The sequence below is a fragment of the Sitophilus oryzae genome, unplaced genomic scaffold, assembly GCF_002938485.1.
Source record: "Sitophilus oryzae breed Bouriz unplaced genomic scaffold, Soryzae_2.0 scaffold_1018_pilon_pilon, whole genome shotgun sequence".
Taxonomy (NCBI): domain Eukaryota; kingdom Metazoa; phylum Arthropoda; class Insecta; order Coleoptera; family Curculionidae; genus Sitophilus; species Sitophilus oryzae.
Window position 1 is genome coordinate 964953 of NW_022145636.1, and position 25532 is coordinate 990484.

Genomic DNA, 25532 nt, shown 5'->3' on the forward strand with positions numbered 1-25532 from the left:
TTGGGAAATTGCAGTAAAAATTTCAAAAGGCTTCATTTCTCCAAGGGTATCAAAGTTTTTAATACTAAATATTTACTGAAGTTTATTTATTGATCAGTTATTGTGTTGCAATAATAAAAATAATACTACCTTATACAGAGTGTCTAAAAATTTATTTTAAATAATTTCTAGCTTTAAACGCCAATAACTTCTTTAATTTAAATGGAACGCCCTGTATATTTTAGGAGAATCAGATGCACAATTTAATTGTCTATCAAATTGTATTATACTATTTTTTACCTATCCCTTCAAGTTTTCGTAGAAAATGCATTTTCTTATAATTTAGACCCTATTTATCAATATACCTATGGAATATTCACATTTTAGATTGTTTTTAAAGCAACAAATGTGCAAAATGTACAGGCTAGTAATATTATCGTTTTTAGCAAAACGATCATATTACTAGCCCATTTGTATGCAAAAAGAAAACTATTTAAATCTTTATAAAAGAGTATACCATTAATTAAATATAACACCATTATTTCCGCCCATATACGAATTAATTACATACTTAATTGTGTTTGTTAATAAATTATCCTAAATAAATGTGGATTTGAGTCAGAAATCAATATAATAATAAGTTATCAAAATTAAAGTCTCTGTTGTTATAAATAAGTATTTATTAAAAAATGAAATATCATTTTTAAGGTGTTTCTTTTTATCACACTGTCTAATACCCATACAAAATTCAGTTTTTTAGTATTTGGAGCAATTATTATTAATCAACGCAAACAGCCTCTTTCAGAGTAATGTGTGTCTCTCAGTTAATGTAGTTTGAATACTGGAATCATATTAATTGGTCCCCTTTAACAAATATTTAAACAGTTTTTTTTTATTTTTTAATAAAATAAACAAATTATATCGACACTATTAGTATCTGTACTCTTTAGAAATTTGGTACATCTTTAAAAATAATCTAAAATGTCAATATTCCATGGGTATATTGATAAATAAGTTCTATATTACAAGAAAATGCATTTTCTACGGAAACTTAAAGAGATAGGTAAAAAATGGTATAATATAATTTGATAGACAATTAAATTGTGCATCTGATTCTCGTAAAATATACAAGGTATTCCATTTAAATTAAACAAGTTATTGCCGTTTGAAACTAATAATTATTTAAAATAAATTTTTAGGCACTCTGTATAAGGTAGTATTATTTTTATTATTGCAACAAAATAACTAATCAATAAATAAACTTCAGTAAATATTTAGTATTAAAAACTTTGATACCCTTGGAGAAATGAAGCCTTAAAATTTTTACTGCAATTTCACAAAATTGAACATATTTCAAAAACGGTAAGGTTTAAGTATAATAAACCTTAATCAAATTTACTTTTATTTTAATCGTAGAAACCAAAAATGAAATAATATACAGGGTGTTCCATTTAAAAAAATACAACTTTGATATTTTTTACTTCTTTGGGACACTCTGTATCTTGTAAAATTATTTTTAAATTGTACCTCTAATAGTCCTTCATCGAACCCAAAACTTACAATTTGTAAAAATCTCATCGTTTAGCTACAATACTCCGTGTCGTATGTGGCGAACAACCCTGTATAACAGTTTTCGCTAAAAGTGCATTTTATTATGTTTATTTTTTATAATGAAAAGTTATATTAGATCAGAAAAAAGTTGTTATTCTTTACATTTATTGTTTTGTTTAAATTTTTGTTTGCGGAACACCACTGATTAGAAGCATCTCCAGCAAACGTGGGATATGTCGACTTATCAATTATTTATTCAAGATTTTTGATATAACATATATATTTAATTTAATATCGTAGTTTTCTAGTCAAATGCTTCAAGCTAAGCGAAACTTTAGTTAACATCAGAAAGAAATGCAGTGAATTTATTTTCAAGTGCTTTCTATATTATTTGACATCATGGGCAGCTGCAAAATTACTGAAGTCAAAAATATCAATGGTAAGTTCTATATATTTCTTAATTCGTTACTCATTATTATTCAGTCAATTTAAATTAATCAATTGTAAGTGTATAAAAACTATTATTTATTCATTGGAAAAAACACTTAATAGGTATCCCTTAAGCATACAGGGTTATACATCAGGATTCAGAACATATAAGAAATCTTAAAGGTGTGTCATTTATTGGTTTCCTTGTTGATTTTAGAAGAAACTTATGTTACTTTTTAAAGTACTGAATCAAATAAGGCTACTTATCAACTTTGAAACTCTTCCGCAAAGCCGTTTTCAAATTATTTGCGAAATTAGGTCCTTAAAAAAGTAATTTGTAAAACGGTAAAATACACACGGCCATTAGTAATTTATTAAAATTTATGACATGAAACGAGGAACATCGTTCTATGTTTTTGTAATATGATGGAAAAATATAATAGTAATAGAATTTTTCTTACAAAATATTTTAAAAGTTTCATCTAAAATCAATAGGGGCGCCAATAAACATGAGATGTCCTATACCGGGTGTTTCACAAAAGTGGCTCGCTCCTATAACTTTTTTATTTTTTCATATAAAAAACGAGAATTCGTATGTTAGTGTATTATGACATAAATTAGGATTGATTGACAATATTTAATTGTTTTCAGTTACTTCGTGCTATACAGGAAATGACTACAACTTTTAATTTTTAAATGACACCCTCACTATTATTTTTTTACTTTATTCGATAGAAAATAACATTTTAAATTTCAAGTGCCACGGTCATAAATATAACAAGAATTTAACTCGAAATGCCAAGTGTATGGCACCAAATTATTCGTAAAAACGACTTTTTCGAATATGCTAATGAACCACCCTCTTTCCATTTAAAAAAATAGAGTTATGATTAAATATGCGATTTGGGCACTTTTGACCGGCCAGGACAACACACTAAAACATTAAACTATCAAGTATATCTTTGCCAAGGCTCCTTGATTAAAAATTAGTGTTTTTAACGCAGCCATAGCACCCTAGATTGAAATTTAAAATTCATTTTTTTTACACAAGAATGTCAAAAGTTGGTCTATGATACTCTATTCGGCCTATCACAGGTCACTCTATTCTATTAAGTGTCATTTTCTATCGAATAAAGTATAAAAATATCGAGGGTCTAATTTAAAAATTAAAAGTTGTGGTTATTTCCGGTAACACAGGAAGTGACCGAAAACAATTGAATACGTCAATCAATTCTGATTTATGTCATATACTAATGTACCAAATCTCGTTTATTTGTCTGAAAACATAAAAAAGTTATAGAGGTAGGCCACTTTTGAGAAACATCCGTTATACAGTAGGGAATTGTCTTTACAAGAGGAAAAACTTTTTTACAATTAACATTTTGAAAAAAATGCATTCTTCCATATTATTCATACCGCATTATTCCATACCGCTTTAGAGAAAATTACAAAAAAAACATTAAAATTATAATTGAATTTTTTCAGTCCTAATAATCAAAACTCATTATCAACAACTATGGTAATATATAATTTCGTTTTCATTCTTTGATAAATTGTTATTGATAGAATTTTAATTAACATAATATTTTTTTCTGTTTTAAAATGTTAAAGAAGCGCAAAATTTATTTGGGTCAGTGCTACAGAAAAGATGATAAAGTGAACTATTTACCATTTACCATTTCTAAGGAAAAAATGTCGATTTTGTTCTCTTCTTATTAAAAAAATATATCAAAAAATGTTATTTTAACTAAAATAATATTCAGCTCCAAAGTTTTTTTGGCATATATTAATTTCTCTCTCTCTCCAATCATTCCTCATAGCTGAGGGTCGTGACTTCTATGTTCTATGAAAAATACTTTTTATTTGACAATATCTTTCCAGGCTAATCTGTCTTCAGCTCGATGGGTAGCTGAGTCTAGGGGTAGAGCGGTTGTTTATCTCACTTGATTGATCCATCTTGTTGGGGACCAACTTCTACATCTTTTTCCTTGGACATCACCAATTATAATAATTTTTTCCATGTTATCGGCAGGTCTTGTGTCCAGAGCAATGTGTCCAAAGTACTCGAGGATGCGTTTCAGACAGGTAACCGACAGTCGGGTGCTTATTTTAAGCTTATTTTATTGACAGATTAGTTCTTCTAGCTGTCCAAGATATTCAGCATACGTCTGTAGTACCACATTTCAAAACTGTCTATCATGCGCCTTTCGGATGATTTGATGGTCCAGGATTCCACTCCATATAGAAATTATATATTCATTTACACCCACCATATTTCTTTTATACAAATTTTCTCCTATCTCATGTAAAGCCATAACTGAAAATCGAAAAAATGAGTAACACCGCTTGAGAATTTTAAAATGTGGTTCAGCTTTTATTTCTAAAGCTTGTTTCTTGCTATTAAGTCGTGATGAGCAAATGCAAGATCAAGATGGTCTTGATCTTGCTCTAAGACTCTTGCAAGTCTTGCATTTTTCTAATAGATTTTTTCTAGGTGCACCTTATATATAGAAAATCTTTAAATAAATAGTATTTTTAGTAATTTAATGCAAATATATATGTATAAAGAACGAAAACAAAACCTACTAAAAATATTTGTCGGACGATTTTTTTTTATTTTTCAATATAAATTATAGTGAATTGACATTTTTTTTTTTCTTTAAAATATTATGCAATAGCCCAGAAATCACTATTTATAATAAAATAAACCAACAATTTTGAACGAATAGGTAATTTCTTATACAGGGTGGTCCGAACAATAATCCGGAAACTTTGGTAGCATATTTTGCAGATAAAAATAAGTAAAAAAGTTGGTATAAGTGTATGCCCTAAAATGCTTAGTTTCGAAGATACAGGGCGTAGAAATTTCATTTTTATTTCGATTTTTTCAAATAATTTCTGAAGTAACGTCAATATTTGGATGATATTTGGTGTCTGGGAGATTTTTGACATGAGAAATTTGATTTTGATGTCAATATGACTCCTATTTGTAGGGGGTGCCATTTACCTGTGCTTTAACTGTTTTGAAGAGTAATAACTTTTCGTCCGTACCTGTATAAAACTACTGAGTGAAAAAATATACATCTCCATGACTTTCTACGTAAAAAAACGTCTCTTAGTAAAAATCGCTACGAGCAACCGTTCTCAAGATGTTTAGATTGGAAATAGTCAATACATGTCATTAGTGACAAAAAATAAACACGCTGAGTAGACTGAAATAATAAATTTGGGAAATTTTTACTTTTTTAAATTAATCATAAATTTTTCTGCGAAAAAAATGATGATATAACAGTTTCTGTTGAACTTTTTGCGCAGAAATTATTCAAATTTATGATTTCAGTGTAATAACTATTTAGTCAACATGTTTAATTTATGTCAATGATGACAGGTATTGATAATTTCGATTCCAAATATCTCGAGAACCATTACTCGTAGCGATTTTTACCAAGAAACCTTTTTTACGTAAAGAACGTCGCAAATGTATATTTTTTTACTCGGTAGTTTTATACAGGTACGGAGAAAAATGTATTGCTCTTCAAACCAGTTAAAAAATACGTAGGTGGCGCCCTCTATAAGATTGACGTCAAAATCAAATTTCTTATGCCAAAAAAACTCCCAGATATCAATTTTCATCCAAATATATACGTTACTTCATAAATTATTTGGAAAAAATCGAAATAAAAATGAAATTGCTACACCCTGTATCTCCGAAACTAAACATTTTAGGACATACTTTATACGAACTTTTTTACTTATTTTTATCTGCAGAATATGCTGCCGAAGTTTCGGAAATACAATTCGGACCACCCTGTATATCACATAAACATGACCACAAGGGTCTTGCATGCTTGGTCTTGATCGTACGGAAGTCTTGCATTGGTCGGTCTTGGTATTGCAGGTCAAACTCTAGATAGACCGCAATACCAAGCCCAGTCTCGTCACTATAGTATCAAGGCAGTAGTATTTGGATTTGACGCATCTTACAAAAATTACAAGTTTAATACAGGTAATTTTGTATTTTCTTTTCTCCTGAAATGTACTCAATGCGAACGAAATAGATGTGTAGGAAACCACATGACGAATTTACTTTTTTTTGTTAATAAATGGAATTTAATTTTCAGGTGAATTACCAAAACTACCAATAGAGAATGATGGTCCGGCCGATTTTCAAACAGCGATAGCGGCAACAAAGTTCGGAAAATTTAATATATTCCTATTATTGGTCGCTATACCTTCAGCTTTATCAATTAACTGCGAAACAGGAATAATATCTTTCATCATTCCGGCGGCAGCATGCGATTTGGAACTAACGTCAAGTCAGAAAGGATTGCTTAACTCTATGTCTTTTGTAGGTAAGGCAAAAACAACTATCAATAAAATTATTCCTTTCTTGAAAAAGTTCTCTTCAGCACTCGAAGTAATTATCTCTCCTACCTTATCTACCTTATCTCTCCATTATAGTATAGACAGTACTAAAATCTATTATTTACCTATCGTGTGCTGTCTCTATTTTACAGCTACTCCAGTTTTTAGTACCATATACACAAACTTTATTAGTGGCTAATTCGACTCTCCGGACACCGAATATTAACTATAAACTGTGCTCTGGGTCTACACTAGTAGTGGGAACTATCGAATGAATACTATCGAAACATTCGATAGTTGCAATTCATTCGAATAATTCGATAGTTAGTAAGAAAACATTCGTTGAAAACTATTCGAATAAAAATTATCGAATAGATCCGTCATCTGCCTTGAAATATTGTATTCTAGTAATTCGGCAGCAAAAACCATTCATTTATAAAATTCATTCATTTATGAAATCATTTATTCGTCAGGATCGATTATAATAAAATATTAACTGAATTTTAGTTGTCGCCCGGCGACGTAGGTTTCTTTCCGAGAAACCCGACAGCAGTCGGTGGCAATGCTATGAAAGAAGCCGGCATCTTTGATTTTTTGCGGAGTCAGATATAGATAAGGACACATTATTTTTTTTATTGAGGTGCTAGTATTTACACAGAAAATACATTATGAAGGGCGCTGTTGCCATATTTTGGCATTAGTTGATATTAGCAAAGAATATTATTGTTTGGCTTTAGTTAGTTAGGGATAGTATGTCTATATATTCTGCATTTTTTTTTATTAATATTCTGTTGTTACACTGCAATAATACTTGTTATTTTGGATGTAAGAACATGAAAGTGATTTTTAATGTTTTTAAGCAAAGACTGGTTTAATAAATAATAATAACAGTAATAATTTGTTATACCTATTAACAACAAAATTTAAAATGATTTAATATCAATATTTTTTTAAGTAGTAGCAAAATATAAACAACAAATTAGATGTCAAAATTATTTATATTAGATCCTATTTAAAAATAATATAGTCTTTAAATTTTTTGGCAACGTTGGTTTGTTAAATAATAATAATTACAGAACTAATTTGTTATATTAACAACAAATTTTAAAATCATGAAATATAAACATTTATTAATTTTCTAAGCATGCAGTGTAATGGAACGAAAATATAAATAAAAAATTAGAAATCAAAATTATTTATATTAGGTGCTTTATATCTCTATTTAAAAATTATATTAATTAATTATATTACTTTTACTGGCATTTACTTTAAAAAATAAATGAAATATTTCTTCGCAAAAAACTACATGTAAGAGAATTAGCATAAACAAAATACAAACATCGTTAACTTTTTTTTAAAATTGGCACGTGTAAAACTTTCATTTTAATTTTCTCACCCCATAGTTTGAGTTCGATAACCATTTACTTAACCACATTACTTTAATATGATTATTAAGTTCAACTAATTCATATTATTAAAACATCTAAAATACAAATATGTACTTTTAAAATTAATTTAAGTTCATCTCATCTCTCTTAAAAATTGCTACTTCTCAAAATTTCCCATTAAAAAATAGACCATATACCATATAAAATTAAATAATTGAAAGATCGGACTACGGAAAACCACACAACTTTTCGGAAAAATTTTGACCACCTGCACATGCACACAATCGTCAATAAATAAAATTAAAAAATAACTACTATTTTAGTATTTTAACTATTTTAGTAAACGCAAAAATAGCACAGTATTTATACGGTGAAGTTATAAAAATTTGGAAGAACTAATAATGCACTGACGCATACAAAAATCAAACGAATACTAAATTTCATTTATCAAAAGCATTCGATAGTCGTGGCTCAACGATAACCATTTAGTCGCACGGCGAGGTTGTCACATATGCTTTAGTATACAAATGAATGAATGATTTTATTCGAATAAAACAATTCGATAGTTGAAATCATTCATTCATTAACCATTCGATAGTCTAATTCATTCGATAGTTCCCATCGCTAGTCTACACTTAATTTTCCCACATTTTTTCCTCCCCTTAACTTTCAAAACACAAAACACACTTAATAACGCGAACCAAAATGCAAAATCAATTCGCAAATTTTTAGAACGCAGGTTACTTGACATATTTTAACACCAGTTATAACCTATAATTTGGCAAGAAATCAAGTCTCAAAAATTTTAAGCATCTTTAGCCTTCTCTATGAGACCCCGTCATAGGCGAACGTAATATTTAATAATACAATAAAAATAAATTAAATAGTAATAGCATTTTTTTCATTTTAGGATATTATCTAAAAATATTTTTATAGAGAACATCTACTGTTTAAGAAGATTCTATTAAATTCAAAAATTTCAAGGAAATGTTTGAAAAAAATGTAGTTTGAAATGTTGAAAAGTCATAAATCAAAGGAATATTTTCTTACGCGTAAAAAAAATAGTTTTTATTCGTAAAAAGTATTTTTTTCTGCGTATAAAAGGTTTTTTTAACAGAAACAAATAGTTTTTGACGCGTAAAAAATAGTTTTTTACGTGTAACAAATAGTTTTTTTACACGTATTTTTTTTCTGTAAAAAAGTTTTTTTACCAGAAACAATAAGTTTTTGACGCGTAAAAATTAGTATTTTACGTGTAACAAATAGTTTTTTACACGTAAAAATTTTTTTTTTGCGTAAAAGAGTTTTTTTTACCAGAGGCAATAAGTTTTTGACGCGTAAAAAAATAGTTTTCACGTGTAACAAATAGATTTTTACACGTAACAAATAGTTTTCTGCACGTAAAAAATATTTTTTTTGGGCAAATAAGTTTTTTTACCAGAAACAATAAGTTTTTGATGCGAAAAAAAAAAAATTCTACGTCTAACAAATAGTTTTTTACACGTAAAATATATTTCTTTTTGCGTAAAAAGGTTTTTTACCAGAAACAATAAGTTTTTGGCGCGTAAAAAAATAGTTTTTTACGTTTAACAAATAGATTTTTACACGTAACAAATAGTTTTATACGCGTAAAAAATAGTTTTCTACCAGTAATAAATAGTTTTATACGCGTAAAAAATAGTTTTTTACGTATAACAGTTTTATTCGCGTAAAATAATAAAAATAGTTTTTTTACGTGTAACAAATGGTTTTTTACACGTAATAATTTGATTCACTTTTACAAAATTTGTATTAAAATATCAATATTTCTGGTCTGGTGATAAACACGAGGACTGCGGACAAATACGCGTCGCGTCACTACGTATTTCTAAGCCGTTAACACGTTTCGTTACAACTAGCTCGTGTGTCAGGACCGTCTCAATAGCTCGTATGTTACGGCCTTGAATCTTTACTCCCAGCGCGCGTAAAGAAGTTTCACTCCAAAAAGTTTCATAAATCATGTCCTAAAATTGCGTTAGCAACTAGTAATATATATTTACTATTCTATTATATAATTATAATTCTTTATCATCTTATATTATAATTATAACAAGTAACTACAACACTAAAACATAAAAAAAACTATACACATAAACTAAAATTCGTAAAATAAATGGCAAATACTATTTATCATTTTTACACACACCACTGGCACTAGCAGTAGATTGTGTTTGTCGCCGAATATATGCCCCGGTCCGTCCACAATTGAATCCCAGCATCTTATCTTCGTCTCTTCAACGCTAACCGCGCCGATCTCGCCTATCTCTTTCTCACAGGATTGATTGTTGAACGGGCCGGGAATCCACGAGCTTGCGACGTTACTAATTGACATCGTGATAGAAACTGCAGACCTGTCGCGTCTTTTGCGTGTTTTTAATGGACACAAATCGAAAAAAATGCTTAAAATGGTAAAATCGCAAAAAGCGCTTGAGACGCAAAAACGCACAACGCTAAAAACGCTTTCTGTGTGGCCGTGGGCTTGTCGAGTTTATACGCATCTGCGTCCATGCGTCGTTTATCGTTCCGTCACTCCAATCATGTTGAAATATGTAAGACCCGTTAAAAACAATCGCATGACGAATTATATGACCGCATGACGAATATATACATAAATCCTTCCGCAGTTTTTTTAAAAAATATTAGAAACCAATTAGAAACTTTTTTTAGTGAAATAATTGGATTGGTAATGACGTGATCTGCCTTTTTTCTGTCATCGTCTGTCGATCTTCTGTCATCGTCTGTCTATGAGTCGTAAAACAGAGTATATTGGCCATTATATTTCTTATGTACTATAAAAGTTTGGTTAAAACACTATATCGGAAAACTGGTTAAAGACTGGAGTGAATAATTTAATTAATAATTATATCTATATATTCCTAAACACAAAGCTTAACAGAATAATCCGCGAAAAAATAAATACATTATTCTATACAATGTTTAAAATGCTGTATCTCTATTTTCTTAAATGCAATACCCTGTATATTATTTTTCTTTTAGATGCAGAATTAAAAAGTAAACATTTTTTTTTCTAGGAATGGTACTCTCAGGATTTTTCTGGGGTTTCTTATTGGATACGTTGGGAAGGAAAAAAATGATATTTTTAGGTCTCTCGGCGCACTGGATGGTAATGTTAGCAAAAAGTTTCAGCTGGCGAATCGACATGCTATGCTTGTTCCAATTTTTCGGAGGAGCACTGTAAGTAAAAAGTTGATAAATTTTAAAATATCGATTTATATTACTCGGTTCGAAAATATAACAAATCGAGAAGATGAGACCACCGTCATATCTCAAAAAAATATAGTATTTCACCACTTGCACTGTTAGACCAGTGCTAAAGTCGTTAAAAAAGGTAAAAAAACAAAAAAAAATTAGAGTAGAATGAAACCCATTAAAAAAGGTAGATAATACAGCAATAATGAAAGGAAACATAAATTACGGTCGATTTGAGTTTGGGAAGTAGGAGGGGGTGAGTTTATAACGGTGAAAATCGGTTTATCTCGATTTTCGGCGAAACTACGAGTCCTATGGAAAAAAGTTAAATAGCAAAGTTGTAGGTAATGAAAAGATCTATAACTTTTGTATTTACACTTTTTTCACATAACCTCAAAATTTCTGTGAAATATTGAAATAACCAAGTTTTTGGTTTTTTATTTTTATCTTTTACAAAATTTTTTTTTTGCATGAAATTTGGTGAAAACTTATCTTTTTAGATACCAAACATACTGTAATTTTCTTGATTTAAAATATTTATTTTTTTACCTTATTTTAATTTAATAGTAAAAAACCACCCTAATTTTCAATTGAAAATTCACGTATCAAAATATCCGCTTTTTTTAAAAAGTCGGTGGGCTTTTTGTTCGTTGAAATCTCTATTTTCTGATAGTGCAAAAAAAATATACCTTGCTATGTTCTCAGAAAATGCAAAAAACCAAAAAAACTCGAATCCTAATTTTTTTTTTTAATCATTATGTTCCACTTTAAGCTTTTTTATTAAAATTAACACTTTAATTACTCGTATAACGTAAGATTCCATGTTACATTGATTAACAAAATAATTATAAATCTATAAAACAATAAGATTGCAAAAAAACATGCGAAAATAGTTGTTTAAAATATTATAGATAGGATTTAAAGGAAATTTCATCTAAAAAATGTGACTTCTATAAATTTTTTGTCAGTAAAAAAGCTGGTTTATTAAGTTCTAATTACATTTTTGTCATAGAAAATATATATAATATAATATACCTGTGAATCGTATTCTTGAATTTAGATAATATTTTTTAATACATCAGGTTTTGTCTCTTTGATGGCCTTCCTTCGTCGTTACATTAGACAAAACTTTCCAATTCCAGCAGATCTTCAAAATCTTCAAGACCATCACCGTCTTCGTCTCCGATATTATTTCCAGTCTGAATTGCTTCGTCATCCACAATTTCATCGGAATCATTCAGTTCCTCGTAGGCTTTTTTTTGCACATTAGAGCATTTTTCAGAGCCATGACAATTTGAGCATAAATTTGTGCATTTTAAACCATGTTTTCGGCAGCCACATTTTAAATTGTTACATCCAGTTTCACAGCTGCAGCAAATACTTTTGAGCAATATTTCCGGAATTAATTCCTCATCTGTAAATTTGGGCATAATGCTACGTAGATTCCAGCCCCAATCTGTTGCTGTTAGTTCGTTACCCAGCCAAGTTTGAAGCTGATAATATGCCCTGTAACAATGTTGTTCTGCTGCACCTTCTGTGGGTGGAAGATTTGCTAATACAAAAGATGCTTTAATTTTTGCCAATTGATATTTTTGACATCTTAATTGATTCAGTGTTATATTATCCTTTTTACACTTATAAATAGATTTGATTAATTTTAATCCATTTTTCACGATATCTTGTTTGTTTGCATCTTTTTGATAAAAAATATTGACCAAATGTGAAAAATTTTTAGCGTCTAATAATGAATTTACAATAGTTTTCTTTCCTTTTCCGGCAAATCCAGATAGTAGTATATTTCGATTTATTATTTTTTTGTTAATTAATGTAACATGGAATCTTACGTTATACGAGTAATTAAAGTGTTAATTTTAATAAAAAAGCTTAAAGTGGAACATAATGATTAAAAAAAAATTTTAGGATTCGAGTTTTTTTGGTTTTTTGCATTTTCTGAGAACATTTACCATAGCAAGGTATATTATTTTTTGCATTATCAGAAAATAGAGATTTCAACGAACAAAAAGCCCACCGACTTTTTAAAAAAAGCGGATATTTTGACACGTAAATTTTCAATTGAAAATTAGGGTGGTTTTTTACTATTAAATTAAAATAAGGTAAAAAAATAAATATTTTAAATCAAAAAATTACAGTATGTTTGGTATATAAAAGGTAAGTTATCACTCAAATTTCATGGAAAAAAATTTTGTAAAAGATAAAAATAAAACCAAAAATTTGGTTATTTGAATTTTCACATAAATTTTGAGGTTATGTAAAAAAAGTAAATACAAAAGTTGTAGATCTTTTATTTTCTACAACTTTGCTTTTTAACTTTTTCCATGGGACTCGTAGTTCTGCTGAAAATCGACATAAACCGATTTTTTACCGTTAAAAACTCACCCCCTCCTACTTCCCAAACTCAAATTGACCGTAATTTATTTTTCCTTTCATTATTGCTGTATTATCTACCTTTTTTAATGAGTTTCATTCTACTATAATTTTTTTTGGTTTCAAAAATTATCGACCCTGGTCTAGTTATTAGCCTATCAACTTTAATTCATAAACTCAGTATTTTATAAACTTTAGTATTTGGCTTATTATAAGGGTTAATTGATGGGTTTGTTTCTACCCTAACATAAAAACACTCTGTGCAATAGTGACGTGAGTAACTTTCCCTAAAACATTATTTTTTGATCAGAACCATGTCTCCTGGGAAATTTTGTTTTAACATTGAAAATGTTTCTGTTATCCTATATAAAGGAGCCCAAATCGAATTAAAATGCTACATTTGCCACACCATGACGTCATATATATAAGGGTATAGGAAATCTCGGCGCAGCGGCGGCAGTCGGCCAGCGCGCGCAAAAACCATTACATCGCTAATTGTTTATTGATATATCTTTATTAGTTTAAAAGCAAAAAATATGGGGTTTGCTTTGATACCTTGTCAAGACATAAGCGAAACTTTTAAATTGTTTCTTTTTTTCATTTAGGCTTGAAAATTTGCAAAGTAAAATATGTTGGAAAAATAATTAATCCATACATATATAAAAGCTCAAAGGGTTTTTTTGTTGCATCCATCCCGCCGAAACCGCTTTACCAATCTTGATGATTCTTTTTTTTAAATGAAAGGTATATATGTGTAGATTTGTTATGAAGTATTTTTATAGTGCTTAATGGCTATTTCTTTGTGTAAAACGACTAAATACTAAAACATACCTGAAAAACACCTACACACAATACCTCCAGAAATAAATTATTTGTCATTGTCAGTGGTGTGTCAGATAGATTATATATTACGTTTTTAGATATTTTAGAGTGAATTCATGCCGCCAGCTTTACATACATAAATATTAGCATAAAGGTTCGTTTAAACGACATTAGTGAATTAGCTACACAAAGCGATTTTAGGAAATTCATCCTCTTAGAGGGTAAAATTATCACGGAACAGTTTGTTGTATGAAAATTCCTTACTATTTGGTCTAGAAGAATGAAATCCTACAAAAAGAATTAGAAGAAATTTTTGAAATTCATCAACCAAATGGGTAAAGTTAGTAAAAATTTATATAAAACTTGGTGACCTCTGGATTATACACACAAAAAATTGGCACAAAGGTAAAGCGAATTTATGAAATTTATACCCTTAGGGAGTAGAATAGGGAATGAAAGCTTGCTGTACGAAAATGCAATAATATAACATTATAAACCAGACAGTATAAAATTTTATACAAGGGTTTATTTAGTGACATCATAACGAAATATATCTTCCTCAATTATCCTTCAAAGAATAAAAATAACCTATAAAGAGAGTATTAGTGCTCTTAATAAATAAAAAAAAGATGAAAACTAAAAAACATCTATGCTCACTAGCTCTCTATAAAGAAGTAAAAAATCATTTAAATCAATGCATGAACGATTCGAGGTGTAACGCGAACGTAGTCGTGAGAAAAGCTAGTAATTTATTAAATTATTTTATTTAACTCATTAATTTTCATTGAAAAGGAATTTTTGTAATTCGCCACTATATTAGTTAAAAACTAAGAAACTCATATCAAATTTAAGTTTTATGATTTTGACTTATACTTTTTACAAAAATCTGAACACATTTTAAAAGAAAAAAGTTTTTGATAATATTTGTGTAGATTGACTACAAGTTGTATAACATAAATTCTACGACCGGTCTACCCTAGTGGTCTGCAGCATCGCCTTGTGGTGCAAACGTTGGCCTGTTAATCTGTGACGTGACGCACAACAGCCAAGAAAAACAGAAGCGTGGCTAAGAATTTAGTAATTTAAAAAGTCTTTTAGATACAGTAGTAGGTATTAAAAGTTTTGTGTTTAAATGGGGTTTGCCTTTAACAGTTAAAAATTATATCGTAAAGTGTAACTTTCCGTAAGCATTCTTTTTTTTGCTTGTTTGTTTTACGGATAGGTGCGATCGCATAATTATTATTGATAATGTTTTATTTAATTTTAACATTACTACTTTTTCAGTGAATCTTTAAATCTGTTGTTTTTTGTTAAGTTCGTTATTTAAACATATGTATGTAATACACTCATATTAACACTAATCATATTTTTACGTTTTTATTCATCATTTTCAATGCCCCCCCGGTTGCATCTTTGTAAAGGACTGTGAATTTTTTGACTCATGTCAACATATGCCTTGGTTAATTTTTAAGAGCATAATATTTTAAAAATAGGGTAAAAAACAACTCGATTAACCCTGTATTATAAAGTTTATAATATACTGAGTTTATGAATTAAAGTTGATATATTTATACACAGAGCTGGTGGAGTATACGTAGCAGTAAACACCTACCTCCACGAATTCCACTCAACTGAATACAGAGGAAGACTCCAAATGGCATATGGAGCCATGTTCGGTACAGCAAACATAATTATACCACTGATATCTGGAAGTATTATGGCTTTGGACATTAACATCAATTTAGGGTTAATAGGTAAGCTATTCGCACATATAAACTCAAAAATTATTAAAAATTTCGATCTTTAAAAATTAAAAAAATGTCTTAACAAATAAATGTATCGCAAACTTTAGAAACATAATTTATTAAAAATCATTGAAATGAAACAATTTTAAAATTGTTTACGTTTTAATAAACTAGATCTACTACAAAATTGGCAGTTGGCTGTCCTTATATGAATTGTTGTTATATGATAGGTATGTCTGAATAATGTTTATATTTATGAATTCACCACTGAATCGCAGTACTTAATATATCTTTTATTAAAAACATAATAGTTGGGTTCAGAATCCATCAGGGACAAAAACGTCACGATGACTTTGGACTTAATAGCCCAGAGCCTATACAGGCCGAGGTTCAACAAATTAGAGACAAGCTGAAATTTGGCATGAATCTTCATTTTGTAGATCTTTAAACATCCTGAAACCCCAGCGATGAAGCGTTGAGCCGGTCACCCCAAAACCACCCCTATAAGGGGTAAAATGGCCCTTTTTTAGTTTTTCTTAAATAACTTTAAAACTACGAATTTTAGGAAAAAAAGTCACGAGTAAAAAATTGAAGAGAAGAAAATTTCCTACCACATAGGTAAAGAACCAAAATTTTTAGAATTTCAGTGGCGCAGGTGCGAATTCTTTAATTTAGGAGGATCTGTGTTTAACTTCAAATGAAAGCATTTTTGAGATAAATCTCGAGACCAAAAAATTTATTAGGATACAAGTTCCTATAAAAACGATCTTTTTAATAAAGGTAAGTTACCAGTGGCGGAGATAATTTTTTTAAATGTGCGTTTTTTACATTTTAAAAACATTGAATAAGAAAAATTGCAGTTTTACAAATAATTTCCCATTCGCTTGCATTTACATGCTTTTTTAGAGCCTCCCGAGGAGCAATGGCAAAAAAATTTTCTCTACCCATGTAGGAGCAATGGGCTGGTCTGAATGTATTGGATTCATTTCCCGATTTTTCAGATTCCAACCCCAATCTTGCGGTGGTAAATTGTTATTTAACCAAGCTTGTACCCTGCGATATTTTCAGATCTGTTTTCTCAATACTATAATTATATAACATATCACTATGGCAAAAATGTCACTGTTGTTTTTGATGGCTATGAAGAGATACAGACCAAAATTGTGGAGCAGAATCGCAGATCTCCAGGTAAAAAAATGGTACCAATTGTATCTTTCTCGAATTTATCTGCAGTGAAGTTACCAAAGGCAGATTTTTTGTCAAACAACACCAACAAAAGCAATTGCTCTTCGGGAGGCTGTAAAAAAGCGTGTACATGCAAGCGAATGGGGCTCACCTGTACTATGGCATGTGGTCAATGCAATGGCATTACATGTATGAACCCAACAAATGTGGAAGTAAATGAGGACTATCCTTAAGACAAGTTATCCTATTTTTGAGCTAAGGTTTCTCTTATTTTGTTATTAAAATTTTTCAATATACCTATTTCATGGGAAATTATTTGTAAAACTGCAATTTTTCTTATTCAATGTTTTTAAAATGTAAAAAACGCACATTTAAAAAAATTATCTCCCCCACTGGCACTGGTAACTTACCTTTATTAAAAAGATCGTTTTTATAGGAACTTGTATCCTTATAAATTTTTTGGCAAAATTAAAGAATTCGCACCTGCGCCACTAAAATTCCAAAAATTTTGGTTCTTTACCTATGTGGTAGGAAATTTTCTTCTCTTCAATTTTTTACTAGTGACTTTTTTTCCTAAAATTCGTAGTTTTAAAGTTATTGAAGAAAAAGTAAAAAAAAGGGCCATTTTTACCCCTTATAGGGGTGGTTTTGGGGTGACGGGCTCAACGGTTCATCGCAGGAGTTTCAGGATGTTTAAAGATCTACAAAATGAAGCTCCATGCAAAATTGCAGCTTGTCTCTAATTTATTGAAGGTCACCCATGTAAAACGATGTATCGGCCCAGAGCTATAAATAAAAATTTACCTAACAAACTTCGGTTACAGGGGGATTTTTTATCGTTTTTGAACGTGCAAAACTAACCCATGTTTTACGAATTTGTTATTGTTGTTTTTAAAATTGTAACAGCGGCGGGTATAGCCACAGGTTGTAACAATATTCGTCTCAGAATATCAATGTTGCAGAATGTATGTAAAAACGTGTAAACAGAGCGAGACATGCTTCATGGGGCATGACTAGTGATGAGCAAATGCAAGACCAAGCTTAAGACTCTTTTGGACTTGGTCTTGCAGCCGATCAAGTAGTTTTGTCTTACAGGGTCCAGTCTTGGTGTTTTTTCGGTCTTGTTGCAAGACTCTTCCAAGTCTTGCATTTTTTTAATAGATTTTTCATAGAGGCACTTTCTACATAGAAAATCTTTAAATAAATAGCATTTTCTGTAATTTAATGCAAATGAAACTTAAAAGAAAATAACAATATTACTAAGGGCTGCCAAAGGTTAGTTTTGGGTCAATATTTCCGTATGTAAGAAGAGTACCATGAGTTTATAATGTATAGAACAAAGAGAGAACAGCAAAAACGTTGCCAAACGTATGAAACAAACCGAGAAACTGAGCACATTGCTAAGAGACGTGGAAAGGGATATAGCAGATTCGTCGCAGTCGATCAATCGACCCCATCAGTACTTAAAATTCTAGGGAAGGATGTAAATATTTAAGTGCCACACATCATGCCTTCAGCTTCACGATTTAATTACGTCTCGTGATACTTTATTTGTTTATTTATTAACGAGTCGTTGTAATTTTCTCTATAGCTTGTAAATATTTAAGTGCAAGTTACTCTACTACCTAACACTTGTACCTTTGGTAAAAATAAGTGGAATTGAATTGGTGTTCGACAGGGTCACGCTATTAGAACGCTGAATTCAAAAATCGATATCTCGAAATCCATTAAAATTAATTGATTGTAGTTTTTTTAACAAACTTTCTTAATATTTCTGCTATATTTTCTTCGCAGACAGTATGTGAAAATCTTTATAAATAAAAAAGGTACACGACTGCTGAGAATTGCTATGCACTAAAAGTAAATGGATGCTTTTTTTAATTTTTCAATGGAAAAAAAAACAAGCCTATCGAATTTTTCTTATTTAAACATCTTGTAAAAGATCCGAACTTCAAAATAAAAAAAGAAGTTTCAATATCTAAAGTGGTTCTTGAGTTATCGTGTATTATGTGTTAAAAAGTTGAGTTTTCAAATTATCGCGATTACTGACGTTTTATCGTTATAGAAAAATGGATACCCTAATGAAATCCTTATAATGCCATATGAGATGCTCAGAAACATATCTAATGATTTTATCTAGTTATCTTTTCGAAAAAAATATTTTAATAATAAGCGGTTTACGATCGTGATTTTACTTTACTTGGTAGGGAAAGGCGTATCGGCGAATTGTGGCAACTCCGCAACAGAACATTTTCGCATTTGTCTCACTCCGACTTAATAAGATCTCTATGCAATTTACTTCTACACATGAAAATACCGACCCAAAAGTAAGAGGTGCCCGCATGATGTGTATATATATTTTTTTATTTTTCTGTACCTATGTATCGAATCAGCAGAATTTTTTTATGTACAGGATGGTCTGAATTGTATTGGGGAAGCTTCGACAGCATATTCTGCAGATAAAAATAAGTAAAAAAGTTCGTATAAATTTATATCCTAAAATGTTTAGTTTCGGACATACAGGTGTAGATATTTCATTTTCATTTTGGTTTTCCTCCAAATAATTTCTTCAAACTACAGCAATACATTTTTCACATTTTCTTTTCTATCACGCTTAAAAATCATTAATAATGCCAACCAACATGATTAACAAAATCTATCTCGTAATATTTTAGGTTATGGAGAAAACCTGTTATTATTTTTTGAGTTATTGGCTGCTCACCAACCTGTATTAACACCATAAGATTACTGTAAATTATTTTTGTAAAAGTTAGAAACACTATTGGCAATAAATTAAAACAATAAATTTAAACAAATAGGAAAAAATATTAGTGATGGGATAACTCGAGCGAAAATACGCTCGAGTACTCGATTATTGAAATAACCGACATCGCTCGATTATGAACGAGCGACGAACGCAAGCAATCCTATCGAACGAATTTGCTACATGCATTGCAGATTGGCAATATTTTATCAGTGTTTTTGGTAAAATATCTTCAAACAACAAATTGTTCTTTTGATTGGGACCGCATTGTTAATTATAGGACTATACGACGTTATATATGCGCTCTGCGCATGCAGCTTACTTCTTGGCATTACGAGTATTAGTGGGAACTATCGAATGAATACTATCGAAACATTCGATAGTTGCAATTCATTCGAATAATTCGATAGTTAGTAAGAAAACATTCGTTGAAAACTATTCGAATAAAAATTATCGAATAGATCCGTCATCTGCCTTGAAATATTGTATTCTAGTAATTCGGCAGCAAAAACCATTCATTTATAAAATTCATTCATTTATGAAATTCATTTATTCGTCAGGATCGATTATAATAAAATATTAACTGAATTTTAGTTGTCGCCCGGCGACGTAGGTTTCTTTCCTGAGAAACCCGACAGCGGTCGGTGGCATTGCTATGAAAGAAGCCGACATGTTTGATTTTTGCGGAGTCAGATATAGATAAGGGCACATTATTTTTTTTATTGAGGTGCTAGTATTTACACAGAAAATACATTATGAAGGGCGCTGTTGCCATATTTTGGTATTAGTTTATATTAGCAAAGAATATTATTGTTTGACTTTAGTTAGTTAGGGATAGTATGTCTATATATTCTGCATTTTTATTATTAATATTCTGTTGTTACACTGCAATAATACTTGTTATTTTGGATGTAGGAGAATGATTTTTAATGTTTTTAAGCAAAGGCTGGTTTAATAAATAATAATAACAGTAATAATTTGTTATACCTATTAACAACAAAATTTAAAATCATTTAATATAAACATTTTTTTTAAGTAGTAGCAAAATATAAACAAGAAATTAGATGTCAAAATTATATATATTAGATCCTATTTAAAAATAATATAGTCTCTAAATTTTTGTGTGTGTAGCAACGTTGGTTTATTAAATAATAATAATTACAGAACTAATTTGTTATATTAACAACAAATTTTAAAATCATGAAATATAAACATTTATTAATTTTCTAAGCATGCAGTGTAATGGAAGAAAATATAAATAAAAAATTAGAAATCAAAATTATTTATATTAGGTGCTTTATATTACTATTTAAAAATTATATTTACTTTTACTGGCTTTTACTTTAAAAAATAAATGAAATATTTCTTCGCAAAAAACTACATGTAAGAGAATTAGCATAAACAAAATACAAACATCGTTAACTTTTTTTTTAAATTGGCACGTATAAAACTTTCAATTTAGTTTTCTCACCCCATAGTTTGAGTTCGATAACCCCATTTACTTAACCACATTACTAAAATATGATTATTAAGTTCAACTAATTCATATTATTAAAACATCTAAAATACAAATATGTATTTTTAAAATTAATTGTAAGTTCATCTCATCTCTCTTAAAAATTGCTACTTCTCAAAATTTCTCATTAAAAAATAGACCATATAAAATTAAATAATTGAAAGTTCGGACTACGGAAAATCACACAAATTTTCGGAAAAATTTTGACCACCTGCACATGCACTCAATCGTCAATAAATAAAATTAAAAATAAATACTATTTTAGTATTTTAACTATTTTAATAAACGCAAAAATAGCACAGTATTTATACGGCGAAGTTATAAGAATTTGGAAGAACTAATAATGCACTAACGCATACAAAAATCAAACGAATACTAAATTTCATTTATCAAAAGCATTCTATAGTCGTGGCTCAACGATAACCATTTAGTTGCACGGCGAGGTTGTCACATATGCTTTAGTATACAAATGAATGAATGATTTTATTCGAATAAAACCATTCGATAGTTGAAATCATTCATTCATTAACCATTCGATAGTCTAATTCATTCGATAGTTCCCATCGCTAATTACGAGCACAAGTGACGACGGCGACGGCGAAAAACCGTATATTTAAATACGAGCGAAATTTCGCTCGAGTGATCGCTCGATTATTGAAATCGTTTGAAACTCGACTACTCGATTATTAAAATTTATCGGTTTTTCCCATCACTAAAAAATATATATAAAAATGCTTTTTCGCCAAGACCAGTTTCGCTCATAACTAGCGTGTCACGTTGTTTGCAATATTGCATCGAAGAAAGCCAACATAACCACCGGCACCGTCTAAACGCATCGTTAGCATTATTTTATTGCTAGGTAAACTTCAGTTTAAATAAAAAGCCACTGTACAATTTGTTTTCTTGGATCTGAACCCAATAACTTTTTACATAATACAGATCAATTAATTTTTAAATATTGTGTTTCAGTTTTCAGTAACGGCATTCTCAAAAGATTGCAGGAATGAACCCAACATAAATGTAAACATTATTTAGTATTGCATTTCTGTATTGCAATTGAATTTGTTACTTTACATTAGGTTGGTTGGGTCGTTACATCTTCATTAAATAATAGTTTCTTGTACTCTAGGTGTTATAATATGCAAATATGTGATTATAGGCTACTGTTGATCGGTTTTCTTTTCTTTTTGTGCATTGTAATTGTTTGCAGAAAATATTGTTCTAGAAAATGTACCCCAAATTTGGGGTACCTTTACATGGCCGTAAGGGCACTATATGGTACCCCTCCCTTATTACTGCAAATTCTCTTATATTAGTTTCTAATTTAATCTTTGATATACACTCACCGGCAAAAAAAACCGGCCACTAAAAGCTAGTCCCAATTTCAAAGTTGTATTTCTCGCGAACCACTCATTAGATTTTGATGATTTTTTTTTAAATTGTAAATTAGTTCCTTCTTAACGGATGCTACGTCAGAAATTTTTATTCCGAATTTATTTTGAGCATATACAGGGCACAACAATAAGACGTGTTTTTTTGCCCGAACTTTGTAACACCCTGTAGGTGCAGCAGCTGTCGTAGCTACTGCTAAATCAAATCACATTGTAGCCTCATCTTTTGTGAGCATTTTATTTTTTTAATCACGACATTATCTCTGTTTGTGTTGGAGATATGCTACTTTAAAACGAACGTCTCGGAAAATGCTTCGCAGGCAAAACCGCAATTCATCCGTGACTGAAGACGTGCTCGACGATATCTTGCAAGTAGCTGGGGTCCTGTGGCAGGTCTCCTTGCAGACAAGTTGTTTTCTTTTAGTCTTCGTCGGATTGTTCTCTCACTGACTTGAGTTCTACGCACGGCTTGTAGCAGATGTTGATTCTAAAACGCTGTAATTCTACGATTTCATATAGTATTCAGGACAATAAAGCGGTCGTCAATTGCATTACTTCTGTTTTCCTCTAGAACCCACTCAACTGGTGAAATTTCTCGTTTCAATATACTTTTCCAGGCATTCTGGACTGTTGTTCGAGGTATAACCAGGGTATCGGACACATAACGTTGACTTCGGCCATCTTTAATTAAAGCCACAATACGAGCAACATCCGTCACAGATAATGGCATTTTTAATTTAACAACCGTTGCCTTGATTATTTACACATAAAACTTTCTGTCTGCGAAGCATTTTTCCGAGACTTTCGTTTTAAAACAGCGTATCTCCAATACAAAAAAAGAGATAATGTCGTGATTAAAAAAACAAAATGCTCACAAAGGATGAGGCTACAATATGATTTGATTTAGCAATACCTACTACAGCTGCTGCATCCTACAGCGTGTTACAAAGTTCGGGCAAAAAACTTTATCTAATTTTTGTGCCCTGTATATGGTCAAAATAAATTCGGAATAAAAATTTCTGACGTAGCATCCGTTAAGAAGGAAGTAATTTACAATTTATAAAAAAAATCATCAAAATCTAATGAATGGTTCGCGAGAAATCCAACTTTGAAATTGGGACTAGTTTTTAGTGGCCGGTTTTTTTTGCCGGTTATTTTATCTTCGAAATACATGTTTTACTATATCTTGATCTGGAACTGGGCAATGAGAGAAGGTTGTCTATGGACGTTTTATTGTCGACCTTTTATTGTTTTAATTATACCATTGTTCCTCTTCTGGTACTTCAATAGTTTCAACTGATTCTTCTGCTTTCCTTGCAGTGTTTTTAGGAAAACGTTGGACTAGATTGGGCAAAATATAAACTAGATTTATAATTCGACTATACAACTGTATAAAAATGATTACTAATACTCCCTTTAAAAATCTATAATTAAGTGATTTTAGGTAAGATTTAACGCCAGAAGTTTTATCTACAACTCGTAATATGTAATATTTATCTAAACTCAGAGTTAAAAATATCAGGCAATTACAAAGTACTAACTTTATGATTCATAGTGAAAAATAGGACTATTATATTTTACAAAGTAAAAATAGCTTTTAGTACTGCTATCAATTTAAAGATATTTTTAAAAATGTATAGACAAGAGGTAAAAATATCAGTATTAATAAATTCCTTGATATACGACAAAAACGAGAAATTCCCTTACGAGTTGCAAAAGTAAAATCATTCTTTTCAGAGTATTATTCCTGGAATTTATTATTTTTAATAAGCGGGATACCACCTGCTTTAGCTGCACTCGGTTTCTACTTCTTGCCTGAAACCCCGAAATTCTTAATGAGCTGTGGTGACAGCGAAAGTGCTTTAAAGGTATTTAGGCAGGTTTATAGAATAAACACGGGACAAAGTGAAGAATTTTATCCGGTAAGTATTGTAGCACACAAATATGTATGATTATACTATTAATATTAAAAATAAACAGAAACTTACGAAATGTAAATGAGCAATCATTACTAGGAGAATACATAATTAACAATATTCTCATAAATTGCAGTTTTGTTTCCACAATATACAGGGTGGTCCGAACTGTATTCCGGAAACTTCGGCAGCATATTCTGCAGATAAAAATAAGTAAAAAATTCGTATTAATATATGTCCTAAAATGCTTAGTATCGGAGATACGGGGTGTAGAAGTTTCATTTTTATTTCAATTTTTTGCAAATAATTTATGAAGTAACGTCAAAAATTGGTGTTTGGGAGTTTTTTGATATGAGAAATTTGATTTTGATGTCAATATGAGTCCATGTTAAACTTTTCCTCCGTACCTGTATAAAACTATACATTTACGACGCTTTTTGCGTAACGAAGGTCTCTTGGTAAAAATCGCTACAAGTAATTATTGTTCTCGAAATATTTGGAATCGAAATTATCAATACCTGTCACCATTGACATAAATTAAACATGTTGACTAAACAGTTATTAGACTGAACTTTTTCGCAGAAAAACATTTAATTAATTAGAAAAACAAAAATTTTCCAAATTTATTACTTCAGTCAAAGAAGTCAAAGAATTTATTACTTCAGTGTTTATTTTTTTGCCAATAATGATACGTATTTACTATTTCCGTTCTAAATATCTTGAGTTGCTTCTAGCGATTTTTACCCAGTGCTTTTTCTACGTAAAATGTTACGGAAATGTATATTTTTTCACTCAGCAGTTTTAAACAGGTGCGGATGAAAAGTTATAACTCTTCAAAACAAGTTAA

General features: G+C 30.1%; 1 protein-coding gene across 1 annotated transcript in view; it reads left to right on the forward strand.

The window, feature by feature from the left end:
* Nucleotides 1-1820: 1820 nt before the first annotated feature.
* The window catches only part of LOC115874687 (putative transporter svop-1), a 41498-nt gene continuing 17786 nt past the window's right edge, over nt 1821-25532 (forward strand). Inside the window, exons 1-5 of the mRNA XM_030889920.1 lie at nt 1821-1969; nt 6081-6311; nt 10784-10946; nt 15747-15922; nt 24507-24691. Of these exons, the coding sequence (XP_030745780.1) occupies nt 1930-1969; nt 6081-6311; nt 10784-10946; nt 15747-15922; nt 24507-24691 (795 nt within the window). The 5' untranslated portion in view covers nt 1821-1929. The remainder of the gene's footprint in view (nt 1970-6080; nt 6312-10783; nt 10947-15746; nt 15923-24506; nt 24692-25532) is intronic.